Here is a 23,867-nt window from a genome sequence, read left to right on the forward strand (position 1 = left end):
GGCTGTTGACAGTCTGAACACGACCTTATGCTAAAAACATCAGGAACTGTCCGACAAATGGACCAGAAGTCAATGACAGGACTTGGACGCTGGTCCAAGGGTGCGGATTGAATCAATAAGAATGTGAAAACAGTGAAGCAAGTTTTGAATGCAGCATTAGTGAAATTGTTCATGAAGAAATTGAAGTGTGGGGTTGAGATCAGTTGAAGTTCAGCAAATGAAAGGGATGGGAAAGAAATGTGAGTGATAGAGGAGCCGAAAGTGGTTGTGGTGAAATCCTGAGGTTAGTGTAAAATACAATATAAAAACTGAAAGATGTGTCATTTTAAATGTGATCAGTAAAAGGAGTTGAAGTGTTGACTGGAGTGAAAGCAGCTGAAGTATCATGTGAGGTGTTGTAAAGGTTGTATGAAGTGGAGGAGCTGAGAGCAACTTTTGCCCAGAAGTCAGTTGAAGTGTGAGTTGATGTGTAGGTGGTTGGAGCAGTTCAAATTGAAAAGTAATGGAAGTGCTTCAAGCGCTGAAGGAAACTGAAGTGGCACTTCAAGTGAACAAGTCGCACAGTGAACAATTTTAAACTATTATAATACAGTATGTGTTGAATGTTTCTTTAAGTCTTGACCACCGGTTGTTTGACTCCGTGACCTTGGATCACACGCCTTAGCTTTGTTATTAACCTCATTGTTATTACCCTCATTCCAGCAGGCTAGATGTGTGTGTGTGTGTGTGTGTGTGTGTTTGTGTGTTACTAAAGTATGAAAGTAGGATCACCATTTGATTTCCTTGTTCCTTGTTGTTGTTACTAAGAAAATCTCAAGTAACAGTATTGCTTTGTAATACTTTGAGCCTGTTGATCTTCACCGTCACACCACAAATGAAAGGCTGAAGTACATGAGAAGGGGAGCTTTAACAAGATGGATACAACAGCTTCCCACTTTCCCTAGAGATATAAGGCACTGCAGTACACCTGACAGAGAACAACAACAGAGTAGACTATAGTGAAATCAATGACGGAGCCATTGTTTGGGGTAATTCTGCTGGTAGGAGAAATTAAGGTACAATATCAAAAATATTGATTAATGCAAGTTGAATTTGTTCATAAAGTGGTTACTTTGTCTATGAAATGCGTCTTCGAATACAGAAAGATGAGAAAAGAGTGTAATGTAAACTCGGATTATTAATTTTTTAGCAGATTTGATACATGAAGTTCATTTTACTTCACACTGTAATACTTCTCGGCCTGTGAAAACAGTTGTATGATGTGCTCTGTGGCTCTGGAGTGAAAAAATTCAATTATAAAACTATACAAGTACATGTAGTTTTAAAATTAATCAGTAAGATTTTGGATTCAATCTTAATTTTGACACAAAGCCAATGTAATGAAGTCAGTGCCAGGGTGACAGGGAAAATGTGTGGAGCGTGTAAATAGTGGCAAAATTACAAACTGTACTGAATCTTAAACATGTTTATGCCTCTCTCTCCTCTGTCCATTGATAGAATACATGTGGCCTCAAACACTGATAAAAAAGTTTCATATGACCCTTCTCTTTGTTGGGAAACACACATTTAACCTAGGATGATGAGCTGGTTTACCCAAAATGAAGGAACCCAACCCCACCTAGTGCACACAACAGAGAATGCAGTGCCATTCATGACTTAAAGTACAGATCAGAGTGAGTGGTTTGATCATATGATCTAAGTTAATAACAATGACAATGGTTTCCTCAAAATATAACTAATTAGATCTATAGTTTATACTTTGTTCACATTAGTATTTACCTCCACATCACAGAGCAGATATCACTCATAACATGAATCAAAAACAGGATGACCAATAGTTATTTTTATTTACAAAAAATCAATAGCATTTTCCACTTCGGTAGGTACCCAGTGTTTTGGATATGACTACCCAGGTATGTAAGCAGTGATCAATGGTGCAGTAGAGTCTTGGAGATGTGTTGTAGTATTATTCAGACATTGCAGAATACTCTTTAGTTCAGCCTAATTATCAACACTTTACCTCAACCTGTGCTTTAACTACTTAGTTTGCTGCTGCTGACCTTTGTTAATCAGTCTTCCCCTCGTTAAATGTGAGAACAACATATGCAAAGTGCAAGTTCTGTGACACAAGATACAAGACTTGATAACTCACGTCTGACTCAAGTTAAGTTCAAGCTGGACAAAAGTTAAATTATCACGATTATTAGATGGTCATAATTGTTCCCAAGTGCCACAAGTGTTCATTCTGTTTGAAAGATGATAAGAGCCCTCAAAATCACTAGGACAAAATCTGTGGAGGCCATGAACATCCACGGCTCCTTTAATGAGAATCCGAGACAAGAAGATGTCACTGACTGACTCTGCCATGCGCAGCGAAGCAAAAAAAAAAAATGTATGAGGAGTTGTCAGTAAATAAAAGTTGATCCAGGCAAGTGACATCATTGTGGTGGAGGATTAGCAGTGGTGGCCCTTAGGATGCCTCGCAGCACCTTGTAGTTGTTGAGTGGTTGGTTTTCTTTGGGTGGGTAACAGGGGCCGCGATCTGTTGAGTAGGAATAAGGGAACCGCAGCACCCAAAGACCATCAGGGGGCAACACTAAATCTGTCTGCTCAGGATGGAAAACTGGGCAGGGAGGAGGACCAGGCTGTACCTGAAAACACAATATGGAAAGGATTAATATGACATCTTTATTTAAAAAAAAATACATTCATACATCTCTTTTTAAAGTAAAAGCTGAATATTGCTACCAGACATTAAAGAGGAGTTTAATGTCACAGGAATCAGTGAGGTCCAAAAGTCTGAGACCATCTCGCTTGAATCTGAAAGTGGTCTCACAAGTCAATTAAATAACTATAACATTTTTGGACTTCCCAGCTTCCACGCGATGCTGCCTGTGCTATGAATTTAAATAAGAAATATGACTTTTTTTTTTACTTCAGGTTCTCTATTGGCTGCCTGTTTAGGACAGCTTCATTTAGCTGACATGACATTTATATTTATTGCCTATTATTTCCTGGGATACAACTTTCTACTACAGATAATCAGAAAACGCTTTAGCAGCAACTACATCAAAAATGAACACATCAACAATTCATCACCTGAATTCAAACAACCAAGATAATTTGTGCTGGCTATCACCATATTAGTCTGGATTAGTTAAGATATTCAGGAACAAAGTAGAAGATTAATTTGTTACATGAACTATGAAATTAGCTACTTTTAACATCTAAATATGCAGCCCACAGCATCACTATCTTAAATAAATAGATGTGTTTAAATAAATTGCCAGACCTTTGTCACTGTTTGACTAACCAGTGATCTCTGGACGGTGCAGTGCTAAAAACATCTTGACAAACACTCTAAATTCTCTGCTGACTGCTTTTGAAAACAAAACTCGGATCATCTGCTCAGAATACCACTATAGCAGCTTGTACAATGTCCTGGCCAAAGCGCTGAAGTGAAGTAGCGACATGTTCCACTGATTACCTGTGGGTTGAGGGTAACCTCCAGGGGAGCGTCAGGCACCACAATAAAAAGGCGAGCCAGTTGGGCGTAGTGAGGCTTCAGGCCACGGCCCTGGGAAGGGGAGGGGATGTACAGTGGCATGTCGGTGTTTAGGACCCTGGTGGCGGGATCTTTGGCGCCCCCTGGTCCCAGCACCTTCACTATTTTATCAGGCCCAGAGCTAATGAAGCGTCTTCCTCTGCTATCTTCATACTCAAACCCCACAAACGCGCGGGCCATATCATCCCTCCTGCGACTCCTACCCAGCCCTCCAGTGCTCCCTCGCTTTCCCACCAGGGTCTTGTTGGGGGCTGGCCAGGAGGAGGTGCCTCCATCCAAAGGCTCCGTCAGGCCAGTGTCCTCCTCTGATCGAGAGCGGATCACCAAGTCCCACGGTAAGAGGAAGGAGGAGCCGGGGAGGAAGCCTGGCTGTTCCAGACCAGTGTGGCAGTTGTATGACTTTGCTGGGCCCAGCTTGACCAGTGACCAGCTGGAGAACTTGGGCAGCAGGCCCTTGGGGCAGCCAGAGTGCATCATACCAGGGAGGTACTCCACAGTGGAGGGCTGGCGATCTACGAGGCTTTGTCTCTTTTGCTGGACTTGGGTGTCGGCTCCGTCTCCATCGCCGTATGGACCCAGACTGTCTGTGGACTGGCCTAGACTGAGAGCCAGACTGAGGCTGGTGTCTCCGGGTGTATGGCTCTGGGCAGTGCTTGGCTCCTTCAGCCTCTCTGCCTCACCGGAGCCTGAGGCCTCACATGGGAGTCGCTGAGCTTGGTTGCAGGCTGGGGCTGGGTCGGGAGTGCTGGGCTGGAACACTGGAAATTCAATCTTCTCCAGCTTCCCGCAGCATTTCTCCTCCAGCATCTATAAGAGCAGAGTAAAAGAACATGTGTAACAAAGACGAGGAAAAACTAATATCTGAGGTAGAGCTGGGCAATGTGATGATTTATACTGTGAGATGATAGAAGGTCTGACAACCACCACATATTTTTAGCTATGGCTTTAAAGGATAGTCTGACATTTCTTGAAATCTTAAAACAATACTCACATGCAGATATGTACACTGGGCAGTGTTAGTATTCTTATTTGCTCCTTCAGTGAAAGACCCCTTCTCAAAACAACGTCAATGTAAGTGATGGGGAGATTTACATTTTTTGTTACTATCACTGCATTTTGGCTTAGCATTTGATTCAGAGAGCTGAAACCAAATATTAACTTCAGCTGAACTTCAGAATGAATTTTTACACAGAATGAAGACTGTGGATTTTGTCCCCCACCACACAAACTGAAATTAGTTTAGGAAGGGACCTTTTTCAAGCCAGAATGGACAGTGGGAATAATTACAATGACTAGTAACTCATTTAATGTACACAGTATTGTTTTAAGACAGACGTGAATGTGAATGTGAACCCATCCTTTAATGTCTCGGGTTGCACTGCCAGTGTGGGCAATGTTGCAAATCAATGAGAAGGACTCCCTTTATGGCAATATTGAATTCACAGTATTTTGCATCAATAAAGTATCAACTCTGATTCATAGTATCAACTATGAAATTACACTTTGGCATTATTTATATATAATTACACAATAAACAAAACATGTCATATTAGCTCCATCAGAGCTATGTGTGTGATATTTGACAACCAGTCGCGAGAAGCTCCTCGGCTGTGGTCCTCAGAAAGACAGCCTAGTGTGGTGTGAATCCTAACCTGGTAAAAGTCATAATTGGCAGCCTGGATGTCAAACGGATCCTCCCGGGGAGCCTGTTTCCTGCCACAGTTACAGGAGCTGGTGGAGCGCCCCCTGCTGTTGTGGTTCAGGATGGGTGGGTTGCGGTCCATGTCTGGCTTCTCTCCTGCAGAAATTAGTGTCAGATTTCATGTGTTTGTGTTATTTGTTTTGCTATGCTAATTCTTTTGAAATCTATATTAATATAAACATATAGAAACGTGCGTGTACATTGACACATACTGCACTTTCTTTATATTTTTGTAGAAGATGTTCAGCTATGATGCAGAGTTTTACACCCATAGTTACCCAACAAAGTTTTTTGATTTTGTGTTTCACTCATGTCACACTGCATGTTTGCCTGAAGCTGGCTGAAATGTCACCTTAAATGTAAACTACATGGCAGATTACATTGTGGAGATAATTATTATCATTATACTCTACGTACTACATTATGTATTATTATGTATTATCTTCACCAGTCTGTCTGTCCTCATTAGCACAGATGCAGTGTAGCAGAGGAAAGTAAGGTAGAGTATTCACCTGGCTGAGGCAGTAGGTGGAACTTGTGAACACAGTGCTGGTCAGTCAGGCTTCGCTCCTCACACAGCTGGTGGCCGTTGCTCCAGAACTTATAACAGTCCTCATGAAGCTGCAGTGCGTAGCGCTGAAAAGCCACGCCACGAGCGTGCTGGCTATACACCCGCAGAGCCTGCGCCAGCTGGTTTTTGTGCACCGTAGTGGTGTAGTTATGGGGAAGGTTGGACTGGTAAGCGCTGTGAGCCAGTGGCAGAGCTTTCTGACACCGGTTCTCAGAGAACTTGGTGTCAGCGTCAAGAAAACCCTCCAAGACCTTTAGCTGGCTCTGCACTTTCGAGGCTAGCTCAGCTATTTCTTCATCTGTGTTGCTAATTAGGACTTGGTGCAGCCTGGAGGCGACCTGCACCCATTTGGAGTAGGTTGGTAATTCAAAGTGTGAAGGCTGTGGGTTGCGGCCGACGCTGTCGTCAAAGCCTTTCTTGGTCAGCACCAGCTCTACATGCTGCCAGAGGAATTCCTTCAAGCTGCAGTCCACCAGCTGAGCACCAATCGACATGCTGCCTGAATCTCCACTGCAGCTGGACTGCCGAGCTGAACGTCGCATCTGCTGGTAACGCCTCGGTCCCGACACCGACGTGGTGGAGTCTTGGTCACACAAGATGCAGTTGGACCGCAGCTGACCAAGCAAGGCACCCACAGGGTCCTCGTCTGCTGTCGGTATCACATACACAAACGCTTGGTTGGCGGGCACGGTGAACAAGCAGTTGCTACTTTGGTTGGTCAGGACTCGGCTTTTACGGAAGATGCGATAAATTTGGTCCTCCAGGGCATGCTGCAGCCTCCTCCTGGGAGAGTGCTTTTTAGGTTTGTCTGGGTTTCCTCCTGACTCTGATCCGTTTACAGAAACCTTTGGAATAACGAACAAAAGAGGTGTCATTTAAATTCATATAAAACTCACATGACTATTGTTAAAGGTTTTTGTTATAATTGTCACTTTTCCATCCTCACATTTTGAGCTTCCTAGTTACTGTACCTACCAGAAGCCAATGATTACTATAGGTCACATGGTGCTAACTAAACCTCCATAAAAAGGACTATAGACCCTCCTGAGCACACAAAATTCATTACCATAACAACTGCACTTTTCATTTATATGTGTGTGATATCCTCTGACAACCCACAATCAGATACAAAAACATTTTATGACTAACATTGCTGCCCGTATTAAAGACTTTTTTTTACCTCCTAAGCGTTTTTGAGGAAACTGAATTTTTAAACTTATTAAGACCTGCAGATCTACTGATGACTGAAAATGGTGAAACTGAAGCTGAAACCGATCGATCTTTGACATTTTTTACTAAAAAATAATTAGTTATAAATTCTCTGACTAACTGTTTCAGCTCTAGTTGATTAAACACAAATGCACATGTAGCATCACCACTGTGTCTACCAGTGAGACCACAGACTCACTTTGTGGTCATTTTGTGCCACGTTATATTAATCTCTCTGTGGTAGTTTTGCATCATTTTAAGTCTCATTGTGGTCATCTGACTGACTGGTCTTGGGTCCAGGGGGTTCAGTAATTCATCCATGATATTAGCAGGCCAACTACTTATTATCCTCAGCCTCTGGTATGGGGCACTAGGGGTGACCAGGCCCTTATAGTTTAGTAATTGAATACTGGGAATGAGTGGGCTTCAGGGCTCCTGACTGTTGGGGCCCCAAGGAAGTTGAACGCTTTGACCACAAGTTTTTACATGTCAATGTAAGAAATATGTACAGTACTAGTAATTAACTTCAACAAAGGGACTAAATTAAAAAGAAGACCTTCAGAGTGCCGTTCATCTGGAAGACGAAGAGCAGTCGTGGGGGGCAGGGCCGGCAGTTCACCTTCCACTCCTTGGACACTGGACAATCTTTGATGGCAGCTCGGATCAGAGGCAGCACCTTCTGTCGCAGGGCGTCCAGGGCTCTGAAGAGCCGGTCGTAGGTCACATCGAAGGTCTGGTTAGGATGGACGAGCAGGAGGACGTGGCACACGGAGAACATGTAGAGCAGGTGGAGGCAGTGCTGTCTGTCCAGACCTTTCCAGAAGTCATGGGCGTCAGAGTGGCCGGCGCCGGCGCTCAGAGACTGGCAGGCTCTCAGCAGCTGCCGGCTGTCGCAGACGGAGGAGAGAAGCAGGTACAGCACCCGGTTCTCCTGGTTGTAGAAAGCCTGGATGTGGCTGTCCGCGGTACCGCCGCCCTGCGGTCCGCCGAACAGCGAGAAGATGTGTTTGTCCGCCAGAGTGTTGATAAGAGACTCCTTCAGCGGCCCGGGCTGCATGTTGCTTTTACCGAAAATACCGACAACACACAGGCCGTCGTCCCGGTAAGCAGCGTCCTCCAGGAAGTCTGACTGAAGCAGAGCCCCGATACTCACAGGGACAGCCATCTTCGCTTCTTTCATGTTGGGAAACTCAGGGGAATAAAAACAACGACGCACCCATTTCCGGGTTTTGCAACAATAAAATGTCCGAGTGGATACAACGTTTGTTTTACCGTTCCCCTGCTTGCTACATGTGCTCTCTAATCGAGGGGAGAAAGAAGCATTTTGACTTTAGTAAAATTAACAATTCCACACTGTGAAAATAACGTATTACAAAATCAAAACCAGTACGTAAGTATTATCAGCTAAATATAGGCATAAAGTTAAATTAATTTTTAAAAAATAATTTGTTCACCTAATGATATGGAAAGTTTTTGTAATTTACTTTTTATTTACTATTACTATTTATCTTCTTCGTTTGTTTGTTTGCTTGTTTGATTGTTTTATAAAGCACATATAAGCATAAGTAGGAGTGCCGAACAGTTAAGTTTCAGAATATGTCAAAAATGGACAGACCATTACATACCTACATTTATGCATACATCATTTTGATATTTTCACAGTGTTGTTATATCAATTGCTAACTTTACTCTTCATTTTTGATATCACCACTGAAATTCATACATCCAAACAGCTTTATTCCCAGACATAACCTAATTCTCAAAAACTCTGTACAAGGGTGTAAGTCGTTAAGGGTCTTAAGATGAACTTCTTTAATCAATTCTAGTAAATACAATATTTCATACACGTTTCCTTAACTTCCCATGACATAATGATACTTATAATTCAGCAATTAAAACTGCTCAAGTTGGAGCTAATTTTAAGAATTTTACTGTTAGACTGTTAGAAAGTGTTATTCTATCATATTTTAGCTCATCCTATGTTTAATTACATCAACATACACATGATCAATAATGATAAATAAAATCTAATTAAAAACAATGAAAATAATTGTTAGATGCAGCCTCAAGAATGACTGGTTTACGTTAGTTAGCCGAATATCAATACTACAGCAGTTCTTCATATGCCCCAAAGAGAGCAGGAGAATTTGTTTTTGGCAGACACGTAGGGAATTTGCGTATGTGAATGTAAAACGTACCCATCACAATTTAAATAAATGAACCCGCCCTCACATCGTCTACAATAAGGTCCCAGACGTCAGGCGACGGGAGGCGGCGTGCGCGTTCACGATCTAAATGTAAACCTGTGCGTTCCCTCTGACGTCACCGCCTTCTGATCATCCGAAATCCCCGATAACGCGGTGCGCGCTCCCGCTCGGCTCTGAATGGGGACTCGGTCCAGCTTGTGACAGCTCCTCCGGTAGTATAATCGTAGACGCCGCGGTGCGCTCATCCAGTCAGATCCGCTGTTTGCAGACACACCGGTAGTCAACGGCGCTGCTCCTCCGGTAGCACACACTTATTCAGCTGGTCTGTTAGCGCACTGACAGTCCAATTAGTTCGGCTTGTGCACTGACTCTTCTCTTCTTAGCCCCGGCAAGTTAGTAGTCTATACTGACGGGCGGAGCTGTCTCTGTCTGTCCAGGAATGAGAAATGATGGCCGGCTCTGCAGCAGAGGAGAAAACCTTCCGACGGTTCCTGGAGCTCTTTCTTCGGGAGATGAGGATGCCTCTGCAGGAGAGCGACCCGCCGCCGATGCGCCCCTTGACGGACCTGGTGTCTGAGGACGAGGTGGAGGGGGAATGCCTCGACCTGTGTCTCCAACACCTCTACAAATAGTTAAGTGTCCACTTTCTGTCATGGCATGTTGTTCTCTCTGTGTCTAACGTGAAATGAGCCCACCGCAGCGGCAAAATGGTCGTGTTTTGAACGTCGGTAGCTTGATATTGTGGGGAACTGTGTGGTGTGGAGGTGAGCAGCCGGCGACCCCGGCCGGGGCCACGGCAGATAAAGCCGGGGTGCCCGCTGGCTTGCCTCGCAGGATGCCAGCTGCCTGCTTCATGCCATGCCGTGCTGGGTGTGTCCAGCATCAAGTTTAGACAAGTGTCTTTGCTGAAACGTTGTGGGGGAATTACAGCTAAAGCAGAAGTTAAAAGCGGACAGTGCGCGTCGGCACTGGCTCGACTGCCTGTGCTGTATCGCACTGTGTTATGTGGTTGTGTATTCCCTCTTAACTCGGTCGTGCTGCAAATTGACGCCAGTGCTGACAGAGCTGGAGGTCCACAAAAGGTGAACCCCTGGTTTTGCGTAACAGCACGACGTCATCTTGGTGTAGGAGGGGGAGGAAGCCATCGCCATCACTGCTGAGCGCATCTTCATGCAGGCTAAAAATAACCTCACCGGTTACGTTATTAGTCTCAATCGTTAAGACTGATCGTTACACTCTAAAAAAAAAATTACAGACACTCACTGAATTGTCAAGATTGAAATGTGGCCTTTTGAAAATACTTGTAGTTCACAGGATTACTCAAACCTTCTCATGACATTTTGCAGATGAAGACTGTTCTTCAGCTCAGTCTCACTGTAGTCCTTTAAAAGGGCTGCAAAGGAAAGGAGACATTTTCATTAAGAACGGACATTTCAGATGGATGTGAACAACCAGTTTCATACATTTAACCGAGAAAGGATAGTCTGCTCACAGCGCATGCACAATTTTAATTTGACAGCCACCGAATTAAATTCTCAAGAAGCCAGTTGTTTAAGACATGGACAAACTTGTCAGAAACAGTAAAAAAGAGAAGAGTCTCGCTACTGAGAGAGCTCTGCCCTGAGCTCTGCTGCCTGTCCTGGTTTTGAATCCAAAATAGGTGCAGAAACTGTGCTGGGAAGAACAGGATGGAAGGACTCATCTAGGGCACTAAGTGGCAAGGGGACTGCTGCTTGCATGTACAGTATGTCTGAAAATGACTTTACCGGTCAGTTTGCACACAGACTGTAGGCACATGTGCACTGTGCTTCTCTGAAGGTCAAGATGTCCTCCAGCAGTGATGGAGAGCATGTGTTGGTGGCAGGATGCATCGCATACAACAGCCAGTAGTGCTGTCAGGTGTTAGGCTGCAGAGCACGATGACTCTGATTCGAAAAGGGTTCACACATTTGACATGCTGGAGCAGCCACGTGCAGATCCACGTCACACATATGGTAGTCACGATGTCCAGGTTTGATTGGCTGGCGAATAAAAGGTTGTTTAGCGTTCAGCCCGCAACATCTTGTGTCTTGTTTTAAGTTTTGTATTTAAATCTGATCATTTCATGGTCTCCAGGTACATGAAAATGAAAGGGCTCCCAAGAATTGTATTAGCACATACACTCTTAGCTTAAAGGAGTAGTTCGCTATTTTGTGAAAAGATTTTATCAGCAATCTTCCAAAACGTGAGAAGTGAGAAGGTTTCAGTACAGAAATGAAGTCAGGACATGATTAGCTTAGCATAAACAGCCAGTCTGGCTCTGTCAAAAGTTCAAAAATACACCTACCAACACCTCTAAAGTTTACGAATGAACACAGCATGTCTGGTTTATATAATCCGTGCACAAACAAAAATGTAAAAATGTCAGTTGGTGGTTTTAGTAGTTGTGTTTCTCACCGTGAACCCCTCCAGGAAAGCAGACTATTTTATCATTTATCTGTTTCTCAAATGTATTATCAAAAAATGCTATTGCACCATAAAATTGCTTCATATATTTTGCCCACATTATTGTGCAGAGAAGTTGTGTACAATATACAATATGAACGATGAAAATACCAGTGGTGGAATGTAACTTGCTGATACTTATAAATACTTATGTAATTTTACTTGTAATTAAGTACATTTTACATCAAGGCATTTTCTGCTCTTGATAATGTAAAGGGTCTGTGGCGTTAAGTAAAAGATATGAGAACTTTTTCACCACTGGAAAATACAAAAAGTAAAAAAAAATAAATAAATAAAAGGTTTTTTTTGACAACTCTCCGGGCTTCCTGACAACTACACGCCTTCTGATGCTGAACAAAGGCGGTGTGAGCATGATTAGTGGTTGTTGTAATATTTCAGTGGACATCTCTCCAAAGCACAAGAGAACAGTCAGATTGCTGTGTGATGCCCAACGTCAGTGTTACTACTGCTCATGACCAGGTTTGGCTGAAAGCTGAAGGTGCCACAGACATTTAAAGTCCATCCAATCTGGCTTTGTGTAACGGCTATTAGCCAAACTCACCAAAATAACTACAGCTCACCGCCTAGGCTCGCTTTGTAACATCCCACTGTCTCTCTTTTCTGGCTGAGGTAGTGTCTTATACATTTGGCTTGTTGGAGTTGATGAATCACTCACTTGGTTCCTCTCCATGGAGCAGTTTATCTTTGGAGGCGCTACAAGGAGCCGGCTCAACTGCTCACAAGGTCAAGAGGGACATTCATATCTGTTGTTTTATGTGCACAGCTGAGTTTTTGAGCTGGTAAATATTGAAAACTTCTAACGTTTTTGGAGTGTTGTCCCAAGTAAAAAAAAAAAAAAAAAAAAAAAAAAGAGCATCAGTTTCTTTCAGCAAATGGCCAAAACATATGACTGTGTTGACGTCCATGTGACAAAGCCACAGTATTTCTAACTCTTGTTTGTCAGGAGGGAAGGAGGAAATAGTGTGATATTATTGTAAAACTGCAGAGGGTTGGATGTGTGGACAGTTTGAGATGGATGAGTGGATCAAAGAAATGTTTCCAACAATAAATGTTCCCGAACCATAACCAAGTGGTTATCACTGTAACCATGATGATGAAGGTCCCAAAAAAGTATTTACTTTAACCCAAATCACCATGTGCAACCTTAAAGCAGCTGTAATTCAATATGTTCATAACAGTGTATGAAATGACAATGTGAAACCAATGTGGCAATGGTCATGGTGATGAACCTTCAGAGAAATATCACTTGAATCTGATATTTTCTTGCTGATACTGGTGTCATGTCATAAAATACTAATATGTATTGATCTGGAGGGCACGGCCACGGACCAATGATGCACTTTGCCAGTTAATTTGGAGGACTTCTTGGAACATTTCCTGTCAGCCTGGCCAGCTGGTTGAGATATCTTGGACCGGACCTTAATACTGAACAGACAAACACGCTGGCCAACAGGCAACATCTATTAGAGCAAATACAACTCGCATGGAGGAAGCTTCCATCACTTTAGCAGCTGATCTCACAGATTTCAGTGCTGTCTGGTTTTTAAGTGTTTACTGTGTAAAATGAGCTGCTAGAGTATTTGGTTGGAGTCAAACCTGCAGACTCCTTCTCTGGTACAGGAGTTACAGGTAACACAGATCAGGTATCCACTCTTATTCAGAGCTGTTACACGATCTAATGCATCACTTATTCTTCCATTAACATTGCCGGCTGCCAGTTAAAGCTGTGGCCTCTGTGCATTTGAGCTCACAGTGAAAATGTACACATAACAAGGTCTAATGCGTGTGTTTGTCTGACACCTCTTTCCATTGTATACATCTGTTGTCATGGTATCAACACATTCATCCTTGCACCAAGTAATAATGGTGTTCTGTGGCCAGTCTGAATACAGCTGGCAGCAGCAGCAGGCTAGCCATGTTTCAATCAGACGTCTTCATCTGTGGCAGTTTGATAACTGTGCTTAAGATAACACCAGAGCCAGTGGAAGCAGCACACCAGGGTCCATTTTATTTGCAATCGCTGTGTTATTTTGCTGCTTTCTTATGCTCAATGAAGTTGGGAAACATGGCAATAAATACTGTGAGATTATTGAAATTCATCAAGCGTCAGAGATTTTACACTGTGGTAAAATCCCTCCCTTTAATGTGTCCGGTCATCTAAGGACAACGTAAATGTAAATTCTGTATATCTCACTGCCTCGGACTCACTGGGATCATTTTATCTAAGGTAACATGAGACCAGGTACTGCTGTGCTGGTAAAAAAAAGTAATTTGGATGCATGCTGAGACCGGTGCATCCCTATTCTGCAAGACAGAAGTGAAATACTGAAGTAAGTAAAAACAAAATGCTGTGCTGAAAGATATTAAAAAGCTCTGTAGAGATGAGGGGAACTGCAGAGTCTCTGTGTGTTCACATGTTAATATAAAAATACTGATTTGTGCTGCTTTAAATCCTCACCTATCAGTTAAAAGTATGAGTTAACAAGATCATCAGTCTGACCAGGTATCCAGTGATCCAGTGTTTTTGATACTTGTCTCCACGGACACATTTTGGTTTGTACCAAAACAGTATTGAGGTTAAATACTCAGCCCAAATAAAACATGGCAGTGAACACACTGATGTTGATAGTTGGAGGTAATATAAAATACAACAGTGAGTTACGGGCGTCAGATAAAGGGGTAGCTGAGTCAGGTTTTGCACGTGTTGCAGCGAAAACCTGCAGACACGTGGGTCTCAGTGGTTCACGGATGAGAACTTTTGCTGCAGTTCTCGAAGCAGACTGAAGGTATGAGTGTGTTCATGTGTGTGTGGTGGCCAGCATCCTACATGGTTGTCTACTGTAGCTGTGCTGTGAGTGTAATGATAGTCGGAGGCAGCAGCTCTGGTGATTCATCCCAACGTGTCATTAGTTTGTCTCTGGGTTGAACAGCTAATAATAGACTTCTGCAAGAGGAGAGATCCCCTCTGTGTGTGAGTGTGTGTTAATAGGGGGTGGATGAAGCACTTGGTGTGCTAGAACGAGTTTGGGGGTGTGGACAGAGTGTGTGTGTGTGTGTGTGTGTTAAAATGACGCCAGTTAGGTTTTAATCCATTTGCCTCCAGGCAGCTGGGAATCACATCTGAAAAGAAGAGGATGCAATCTACTCTCCCTAAACGTGGTGTGATTTGAGGTGTGTGTGTGTGTGTGTGTGTATCTGAGTTTAAGCTGCTCTGTGAATAAAACAAGCAGACACACACATGAAGTAGGCAGACGTAGACAAGCTGCCTTTACTGCAGTGGCACCTTATTTGTAAACCTGTGTATTACACTGTAATATACGCTAAAGAATTTCACTTTTTAAGAGAAAAAATATGCCCAGCAGATCCTATCGAACTGGTTATATGTTGAAAATCCCATTTAAATAAATGTTATATTCTACAAAACCGAACGTTTAAACCTGAGGTAAAAGCGTCTACGACATGAAATAAATTTTACTTTCCTAAATTGCCATTATCATTAATCTTGTTTTTGCTACATTATGATGTGCTGACCAGCAAAGAATTGACCAGTGATCTGTCGAGACATGGCCGATGATGAGCCACCACCCCATATATCTCTTGCGAGCTTGGTATTATGTTTACTGGCCAAAACGTCTCCAATTTTTAATAAATGATGCACTCTGATTTAAAAGTGACAATGTTTTGATCATTTTAATCATAATCAAGCAAATTCCAGCTACATTTTATTCAAATCAAATCAAATCAAAGTACTTTAATGATCCCAAACTGAGAAATTGTTGCGTTGCAGCAGCAGCATAACTTACAATATGTACAATACGATACAGAAAGTAACAAAAAAGAATGTACAATATTTCAATAAGGGCTGTGAGGGCTGAGAGTGTACTAGTGTATTAGCCTCTCCACACAGCACTTTCATATCCCCCCTGTGCTTTAATGTTTTGTTTTTTTTTTTCAGAATGAATAACTTCCACATTCACACAGACTTCCTTAATCTGTTGTGGGTTATAAATGTCACTGACAATATCTCCGACTTGTTGAGAGCTACAGACATGTCAACAAACAGCAGAATGGCTGCAAAGGCCAAAGGAGCACTGTTTGTCTGGTTTCATTTGCTAACAAACTGCTACAAATACATAAACCAAACAAAGAAGCTAATTGTGGCTGTTTATCTAGTATCTAGTATCTACTTTATCTAGTATGACCACAAAGTTAGGGGATTATTTTTCAGATGTAGGTGACATTCATGTTAGCCAAGATATAAGAATCTGATTTTGAGCGCCCAATTCTTGCTGCGCTGCTTTTCGCACAGTTTTGTGATCGTGAAGTCGACAGAGAACAGTGGGACTCAAGGCGTGACAAGTGTGGGGCTGTGTTACTATTTTAAGTCCAGATGGACTACTGCATCTGTGACCTTGTCTACTGTGAGGTAGTTTTTAGTTGAGTTAAAGGCACCTTGTGGAGCTTTTGAATGCTTGTCGCACTTTGGGGCAGCGTTTTTACAAGTGGTCCAAGTTTTAGTTTCACATCCTGCTATTGGTTTCAGGCTTTTTATATATCAACAATGAGTGGCTGTAAAGTGCCAACACATGTAACTATGTGGCGAAGACTCTTAGCAAGCAAACATGGATGGAAACAATGCATGATGTAAAATATTTTGGTTTTATGAAGAAGGAAATGCATTCATCACATTTGTTAGACCTTATATACAGCACACTAGTGTTTTAAGATGATGATCATTTTATTGCAACTCTCTTGCTTCTCTGTACAGCAAGGGACCTTTATTGCAGGTCATCTCCCATTCCTCTACCCACATTTCCTGTCATTTCTATGCTCTCCTCTTTCTGATAAAGGGCAAATAAAGCTTTTTATGAGCTTTTTGTAAAAACACAAGCGACATGGTGTGATCTGTATTAGATTTGTCCAAAACGGCCAATCATCCAGAATGAGAAAAAAAAAAACTGGCAGTAGTCTGATTTCACTGTCTGTTTGTACTGACTGCTGATGAATTGATGATGACTTGAAGAGGAGTAAGAGGGGGAGTTAAATGACCCTCCACACAAACACACTGAGAGCTGATAGATAGTAATTGAGGGGAGAGCCTTTCGAGACCTCATTAAACAGAGACGTCTCCCACAGCTGTAAAGAACTAGGGGGTAGATCCGGCTTCCTCCAACACACATGACGCACTGAAGTATACGCGTGTGCACACACACACACATACACACACATACACACACACACGCACACAATTAGAGGAGTAGGTGGTGTTAGAGGAGCTGCTGATGACAGGTTTTTTTAAGAGATAAACCACAGACTAAAACTGCAACATGACTACAGTGTGACATGATTATATTATTATCAATAAATTATCACATTTTATTCTATTCAATTATTACAGGTAGTGTTGTTCTTGTCCCCCATTTTTTTCCTCACCTTTATTTGTTTAGACTACCTACACCCCCAGCTACTATATGAGATAAGTATTGGGACCAGTTATAGCTTTAATTCTAATTCTCAACAATGATATCCATATCAATCATGTTGATATCAATGATTAAAATGACCTTTTGGTAGTTTTGCCATTGAAAAAACCCATTCTGCCTGCTGCTTTGTAAATTACATCGGATATAACGTCAAAGCTCCAACTGAACCTTAATGCTACTAAACTTACCTTCACATGGACTATGTGGCGACTTTGGAGCTGAAACTGTTAGATATTTAATCAATTAGTTGATGAACAGAAAATTAATTGGCAACTACTTTGATAATCAAATAATCATTCCTGTCATTTATTAAGTAAAAATGCCAAATGAGCTCTGATTTTAGCTTCACAAGTATGAGGTGTTGCTGCTTTCTTTGCTGTATATGATCATAACTTACTTTGCTGGTCAGACAAAACAAGGAATTTGGAGATACCACCTTGGGCTAATAATGATTATTTTTGACAATTTTGACATTTTATAAGAAAAACAATAATCAATGAATCAAGAAAATAATAATTAGTGGCAGCGCTGTATCATATTTTGTTATGGTAAATGTTATGTTCAGCAAGCTGTGCAACATGATGTTTGTTGCTTTTGCTGCATATAACATAACTGAAGAGGAAATGTTATAAGGATTCTCGGTTTTGGCCAGTGATCGTTAAAACCACAGACTGTATGGTTAAAACTCCAAATGTCCGCAGCAGATTTTATCTCTTTTAGCCAATGAATGTCAGGTTCATGAGTTCGCCAAAAATTCAAATGGAAACTGGGCTGTTGTCTTGTGACGTCAGCCAGTCTGTTTTCCGTTGACTATCTCATCTGTTGTGTGAGATTGCAAAGCAGTTACTAGATAGATAGCAGTGGCAGAAAGTTCCCTATTAAACCCATTACATCAGTATTTAACAGTCAGTCTGTGAAGTTAACATTGGCTTAGCAGCCAAAGCTGTCAACAGGATCATCATTAAACATCTAACATTAGTGTGTTGTGCTGGACTGGTTGGAAACAGCAGGTGTACTCATTATACTGTCACTACAGTACTGCATACAAGTGGTGCCCATGTGTCAAGTGTAGCATCACAAACAGCAGCTTACAGATGTTAAATAACATCTCCATGTTCACGCCATGTTGAATCTGTGGGAAACATGAGCTTTCAACTGGAAGAAACTGAGTCATGTCACCATGCTTGTGGAAAATACAAGTGTGACATGGGAAATTCCACAAATTGTGGAAACACGCAAACATGGCAGTGCAAACATTTTTAACACAAAGACTTTGCATCAATTTGTGCCACCCAGATAGTATTTGTCTACACTATAAAATTTTAATGCCTCTAACATTCAGTCTGAACTCACTTTCAGACTTTGGATCATGACCAACATTAGCTCCATCTTATTGAGAAGCATGGACACGTCTTGTGTTGCAGCTTGGCTGTTAGTTCTTGCTTCTAAACAAAAATCCACTGGGAAAAGTGCACTGGTGACATCATATCACAAATTAGGGGTCAACATTAGTCAACATTGGCTGGTTTAGACGCTAAGTGGTACAGTCTTTATTCCTAAATACCACTGTCTGTCCTTGGCTTGAAAGCTACAATTATTGTGTTGCTTGTGTGTGAATGAATCTCTATCAACAAACTTCCAAAGTGAACTGACATTACTGAATCATCACTGTCACTGTCTAAATCATTAGGTTTAGCAGTGGACCTCCACTCAGTGGTGACTGAGAGCATCAATGACAGCTCAGCCTTGATTCACAGTACCTCACTTTTTTCGTTAAAAGCTAATTAGGCCACAAAAGGCACAGAAACTGGTAACATAATCTGGTAACTCTGAACTCACCACTGAAGTGAGGACAGTGTAAATCTGAACTAAATGTCAGGCTCTGTTAAAGGTGATATGTTCACTTTACGTTGTATGTGCTTAAATGCATTTAAACAGTGACCACTTGGCGTAGGAAAAAGTAAATGAACTGCATAGACCGTTACTCTGGCTCTTTTAGCTGAATTAAGCAAAGTGATTCAAATCAGCAACGTCATTTATAATGTCCACTCTTAGTTATTGGTGAAAGTTAGTTTACACTGTGTCTCAAACAGCGACACTGGCCCGCTCATACAAAGGCTCGAGGCATTTGTGTTGTATCTCCAAGGACTAGTTTTTAAAAAGAAATAAAATCCTTTAGTAATAAAGAAACTACTTTGATAATCATTGATTTAATTATACATAATTTAACAGCTGTAAATTTTAAAATCACCTTGACGCAGATGCTTGACTGCAAAACGAGGTGATCTTTATTGCTTTGTTTAGAACAAGCAAACCCCTCAAGGGCTTTATTAATGAGGACTTCCCTCAGGCCATCCAGCAGAAGTAGGATGCTGCACAGAAGAGAAGAAATATTGCCAATGCATAAGTGTACATCAGCATTAATGTCCACCTGCCCACGCACTCTTATCACTCCCACTCTCCGGGGTCTGTATTCACACGTAATTGGTGCATCTCCAAATTAGTGACCTTTTCAGCTGTAGTAAGCTGGAGCAATCTGTAAAGAATAAAGACAGATTAATTAATGAGCAATAAACACATTTTGAGCAGTGAAATAGCATTAAATCTGAGGACAAGTGAAAACATTCTCCTCAAAGCTGATGCTGATTAATGCAATGAAATATGTATATAATTCATGAAAAATTTACTGAGAAGTGATAAAAGGTTTATTTCCAAATGGGAGATACCTTGGCTTTAATATTATGTGCGGCAACAAGTGATTTTAATCATCTGGAACATAGAAGTATATGATTTTTGTCCTTCTACCTTTTAATTACTGCCCTACATGCCTAGCATTTTCGAGCATATTTGTTTGTCCTTCAATAATAAAGGTCACATCTGCGCAGACAGCTTGTGTTTTTAAGGTGCATCTTTGTTTCCTGTGAATTTGCTCTGCATAGTTTGACTTCTGTGGAGAGGAGTGTAGCGAAAGAATAGACATATACAGTCCTACATTTGGTTGTATGAGTAATAGGCTGGGGACTGTGTTTTATCACTCACATCCCCCTGGAATAACAATCGTGTTCAATGTCTTACTTGTGCTCCTCTTAAAGTTGTCATTATTTATGATTCTGTTGTGACCACAAATGATCCTAGAAACAAGAGCACTGAAGTTATTCACAAATCATCTCGTCCCTCAAAACAGTTGCCAATGTGAAGACTGTTCAAGGTGTAGGGAGGGTGACTTTTAGAAATCTTCCTAAGCAAAAGGAGGAAACGGTTGCATGGGAGAAAAGGTACTCAAATTCTGATGAAAGCCCAAAATTTCATCATCATGGGTCCAAAATGTCGGATTGGAAACCGACCAATGTATAAAACAGAAACAGAAACAGACCAGACATCAAAAAGGGAGACCTGATCTGAAGGGAGCCTCCATACTCAGATCCAACCTGAATGGACCGAAGTATAATTAGTCCCAATCCAAAATGTGGCTGACCCAAAAAAGACCCTAATTGAGATGTAGGGCTGCAACTAATGATTCTTTTTACCAATGATTAATCTGATAAATTTGATCTTTCTTTTTTTTTTAATTAATCAGTTAATTGCTTCTATACTCCACCTGAGATATCAATCAGTTTGTGAGTTTTTGCCCTGCTCTACAGCCTCTGTAACCTCTGATTATTTTAGGCTGCTGTTTAAAATTCTGACTGATACAGGCACAAAGGAGTTCTCAAATTTGGACCACTGAGTTCTGTATCGTCTGCCTGATGGTAACAGCTCATACTGACAGTACAGTCTATGGGATGGGTCACAGAGGATTCCCTTAACCTGTTTAAGTATGCACTGGGCAAAAAGAGACGGAAGATTATAGCGATCTTTGTGACCGATGATTTTCGTCACAGTTTGAACCAATTGCATATAACTGAGTTTGACAAGAGGGTGTCTGAGGGAAGATGGTGTGACCCTGGATGATGATGATAAGGTTGGCGTTCCATGAAGCCCAATAAATCCTTTTTAAAATATTTCATGAGACATTTTATGGCTTCACTAAGAGTCGACAGTAGAAACATGACTGGAATAGAGGTGAGAGAGAGATGGGGAATGACAATACAATACAATAAAGGTCCCTGACGTTGTGGTTAATAGTAGAGCACCTCAAGCTCTTTATTTCATAAAAGAGGTACATTAGCCTTCAATGAGCAGGATGAAGCTGTATTCATTGAGCAGCCTCTTGAGCATGTTTGACAATATGTTCCTCTGTCTGCTTTAATTAGAACATCAAAGGTCAGACCCACAGCAGACGCTTCAATAGCAAGGTACTGTTATGTCATAGAGGAATGTACTGAGTGTATTACCACAGCAATGATCCAGAATAAAGCTGCAGTCCAGAGCTCAAAATGGATCTTATCTGCAGTGAGCAAATGTTAGATTTTGTCACTTCACAGCAGACAAATCAGACCATCCACTGAAGTCCCACATGCACTGTCTCAGAATGAAGTGACCTCCTTTCGGGCTGAACTAGTTTCAAAGAGAATGGATACAGCTCTCATCATATTGAATGTATATGAGACAACATCAGATGCATCCACCACTCCTGTCATACTGTAGCTGCCTCTCCCCGTGAAGAAGCATTACTGCGAGCAGGCCAAGCTTTAAATGAAAGTCAACATGCGTTCCAGCACAGAAAGTACGTTTGCATGGAATATTTGAAAGTCCTAGTTTTTCACGCTACCATCTGTCTATCCACTGGCTTTTCACTGTTTAATCAGAGCAATATGAAGCCAGGAGATTTGATCCCTCTGGAGATATACATCCTCTGAGGCTTCTGGGAAGTAACTGAGTGGCTTTCTAGAGCGCCTCTGAAAATTGAAGCTGTGTGAGGTTCTATGTGAGGTTTCTCAATAAAGGGGTTTTTCTGTGACTTTTGAGGCATCCTGTCTAAGAAATACAGGCCTACAAAACTAAATCAGGGCTAGAAACATTGTGAAAGTGTTTATCCCCAACATGTCTTAGGTGTTATACATCCAGGTATCCTCATCCATGGTGAGGTAGTTTTTTCTCAGTCCAGTCATCCAAGAGAGTTCCTCTCCTCTATGCTTCCTCGTTCTGGTCTGGTCTATCCCTTTGAAATTAGTTGCAGGAGTAATCCTTTAATCAGAGTGTCTCGCTGGGATTACCACAGAGGGCAGCCTCAGTTACTGCCCTCCACCACCACTGGCAATTGTTGAGCCAGCGGTACACTAATGTGACCTTTCCCTCTGCAACGTCAGTATAACAACGCTGTTTTGTGCCATGAAGCCATTAGAATAGAACTAATTTCCTTTTGTAAAGAAAGCCTTTTAATGTTAGATGATTGTGATGATTGATGGACAATAAGCGTAACTGTCTCTAAATGGACAATAAGTGTATCTCTACACCACATTAGAGTTTATCAGTTTTATCAGTTCATGGAAGATAAAAAAAAAACTAAAAAAGTTCTTAATGTCCTAATATTAATTATCAAGCTGCAGAGCCAGAAATTTATTGGCAGCTATTTTCGTAATCAATGAATAACTATAGTCATTTTCAAGCAAAAAGGCCAAACATTCACTGGTTCCAGGTTCTCAGATGTCAGGATTTGTGGCTTTTCTTTATCATATGTCACAGTAAACTGAACATCTTGGTTTTTTGGACTGAGTGTAACAGGCCTTTTTCACTATTTTCTGACATCTTATAAACCAAACAGTTAGGGAAATAATCATCACATTAATCAATAATGAAAATAATAATTAGTTATTGACCTAATTATTCAATTGGTAATGTAATGTACCTAATTAATAGATAATGTAGCTAAAAGCTGATATTACTATGCTCCCTTACTACTCATTGGTTGTTTCTAATCAAAATATTGCTGTTTTCTAAAAGGGTAACTCATCAAAGTCTATTTACAGGTCTTGTGGAGTGGACATAAAATCTGGTAAATTGGTAAATTTGGTAAATAAAAAAAAACTAACAAAAAAAAAACCAAACAATGACTTTGATTCTGCTGCATCAATATTTATCCTTATTTATAATCTGTTCATGATGAGTTTGACAGCTCTGTAGGGGTGCAATGCTAAATCTGTGGAGCATTCTTCCAGTGCTCCATTGTTCAGTCTGATTTTACCTATTTGTCAGTAAATCACCAGATAAGTGTAGTGATGTGTTTTAGCCACACTCACTAGCAGCTTGGTCGTTTGGTCATTTGGTCCATCACTTAGTGGATCCAGACTGAAATAGCTCCACTACTATTGGATGGACTGATGTTAATTTGTTTCCTGTGACCAAATACCTTGCAAATCAGCCTCACCTGTACTTTGTATTTGGGGCTAATTAACAAATATTAGCATTCTAAACTAAGACAGCAAACATGGTAAACATAACCAGCTGATATTTAGCATGTTATAATCATTATTGTCCATATGTTAACAGAGTGATGTTAGTGTTTAGGCATACTTTGGCACCATTCATATCATAACATAATAATATCACAGTAAACCTTTCTGTGCTGTCGAGGCTGCTCGCATCCCCAGCATGCACTGGGGAGAGGGCAGGGAAACAATTAGGAGAGTCCGTCACAGTGCTGAGATAAACTCACAGTCATGAGTATTTTAGAGTCTCCTGTTCA

The 23,867-nt window shown here is 41.4% G+C and overlaps 2 protein-coding genes across 2 annotated transcripts in view; one reads left to right on the plus strand and one right to left on the minus strand.

Annotated features, from left to right (window-relative positions):
* Positions 1–1,823: 1,823 nt before the first annotated feature.
* On the minus strand, positions 1,824–8,236 carry smg8 (SMG8 nonsense mediated mRNA decay factor). The gene is made up of 5 exons (XM_071460528.1): positions 7,604–8,236; positions 5,780–6,683; positions 5,218–5,363; positions 3,488–4,372; positions 1,824–2,651 (listed from the first exon to the last, which is right to left on the minus strand). Exons 1-5 carry the CDS (start codon positions 8,225–8,227, stop codon positions 2,439–2,441), a joined length of 2,772 nt encoding a protein of 923 aa, XP_071316629.1. The 5' UTR covers positions 8,228–8,236; the 3' UTR covers positions 1,824–2,438.
* A 1,124-nt stretch (positions 8,237–9,360) lies between these two features.
* Positions 9,361–23,867, plus strand: part of ppm1e (protein phosphatase, Mg2+/Mn2+ dependent, 1E) — a 46,602-nt gene continuing 32,095 nt past the window's right edge. The window contains exons 1-2 of the mRNA XM_071460527.1: positions 9,361–9,554; positions 9,692–9,885. Of these exons, the coding sequence (XP_071316628.1) occupies positions 9,701–9,885 (185 nt within the window). The 5' untranslated portion in view covers positions 9,361–9,554; positions 9,692–9,700. The remainder of the gene's footprint in view (positions 9,555–9,691; positions 9,886–23,867) is intronic.

Source organism: Trachinotus anak, unplaced genomic scaffold, assembly GCF_046630095.1.
Source record: "Trachinotus anak isolate AG129_WGS33_773 ecotype Australia unplaced genomic scaffold, CSIRO_AGI_Tana_v1 ptg000024l, whole genome shotgun sequence".
NCBI lineage: Eukaryota > Metazoa > Chordata > Actinopteri > Carangiformes > Carangidae > Trachinotus > Trachinotus anak.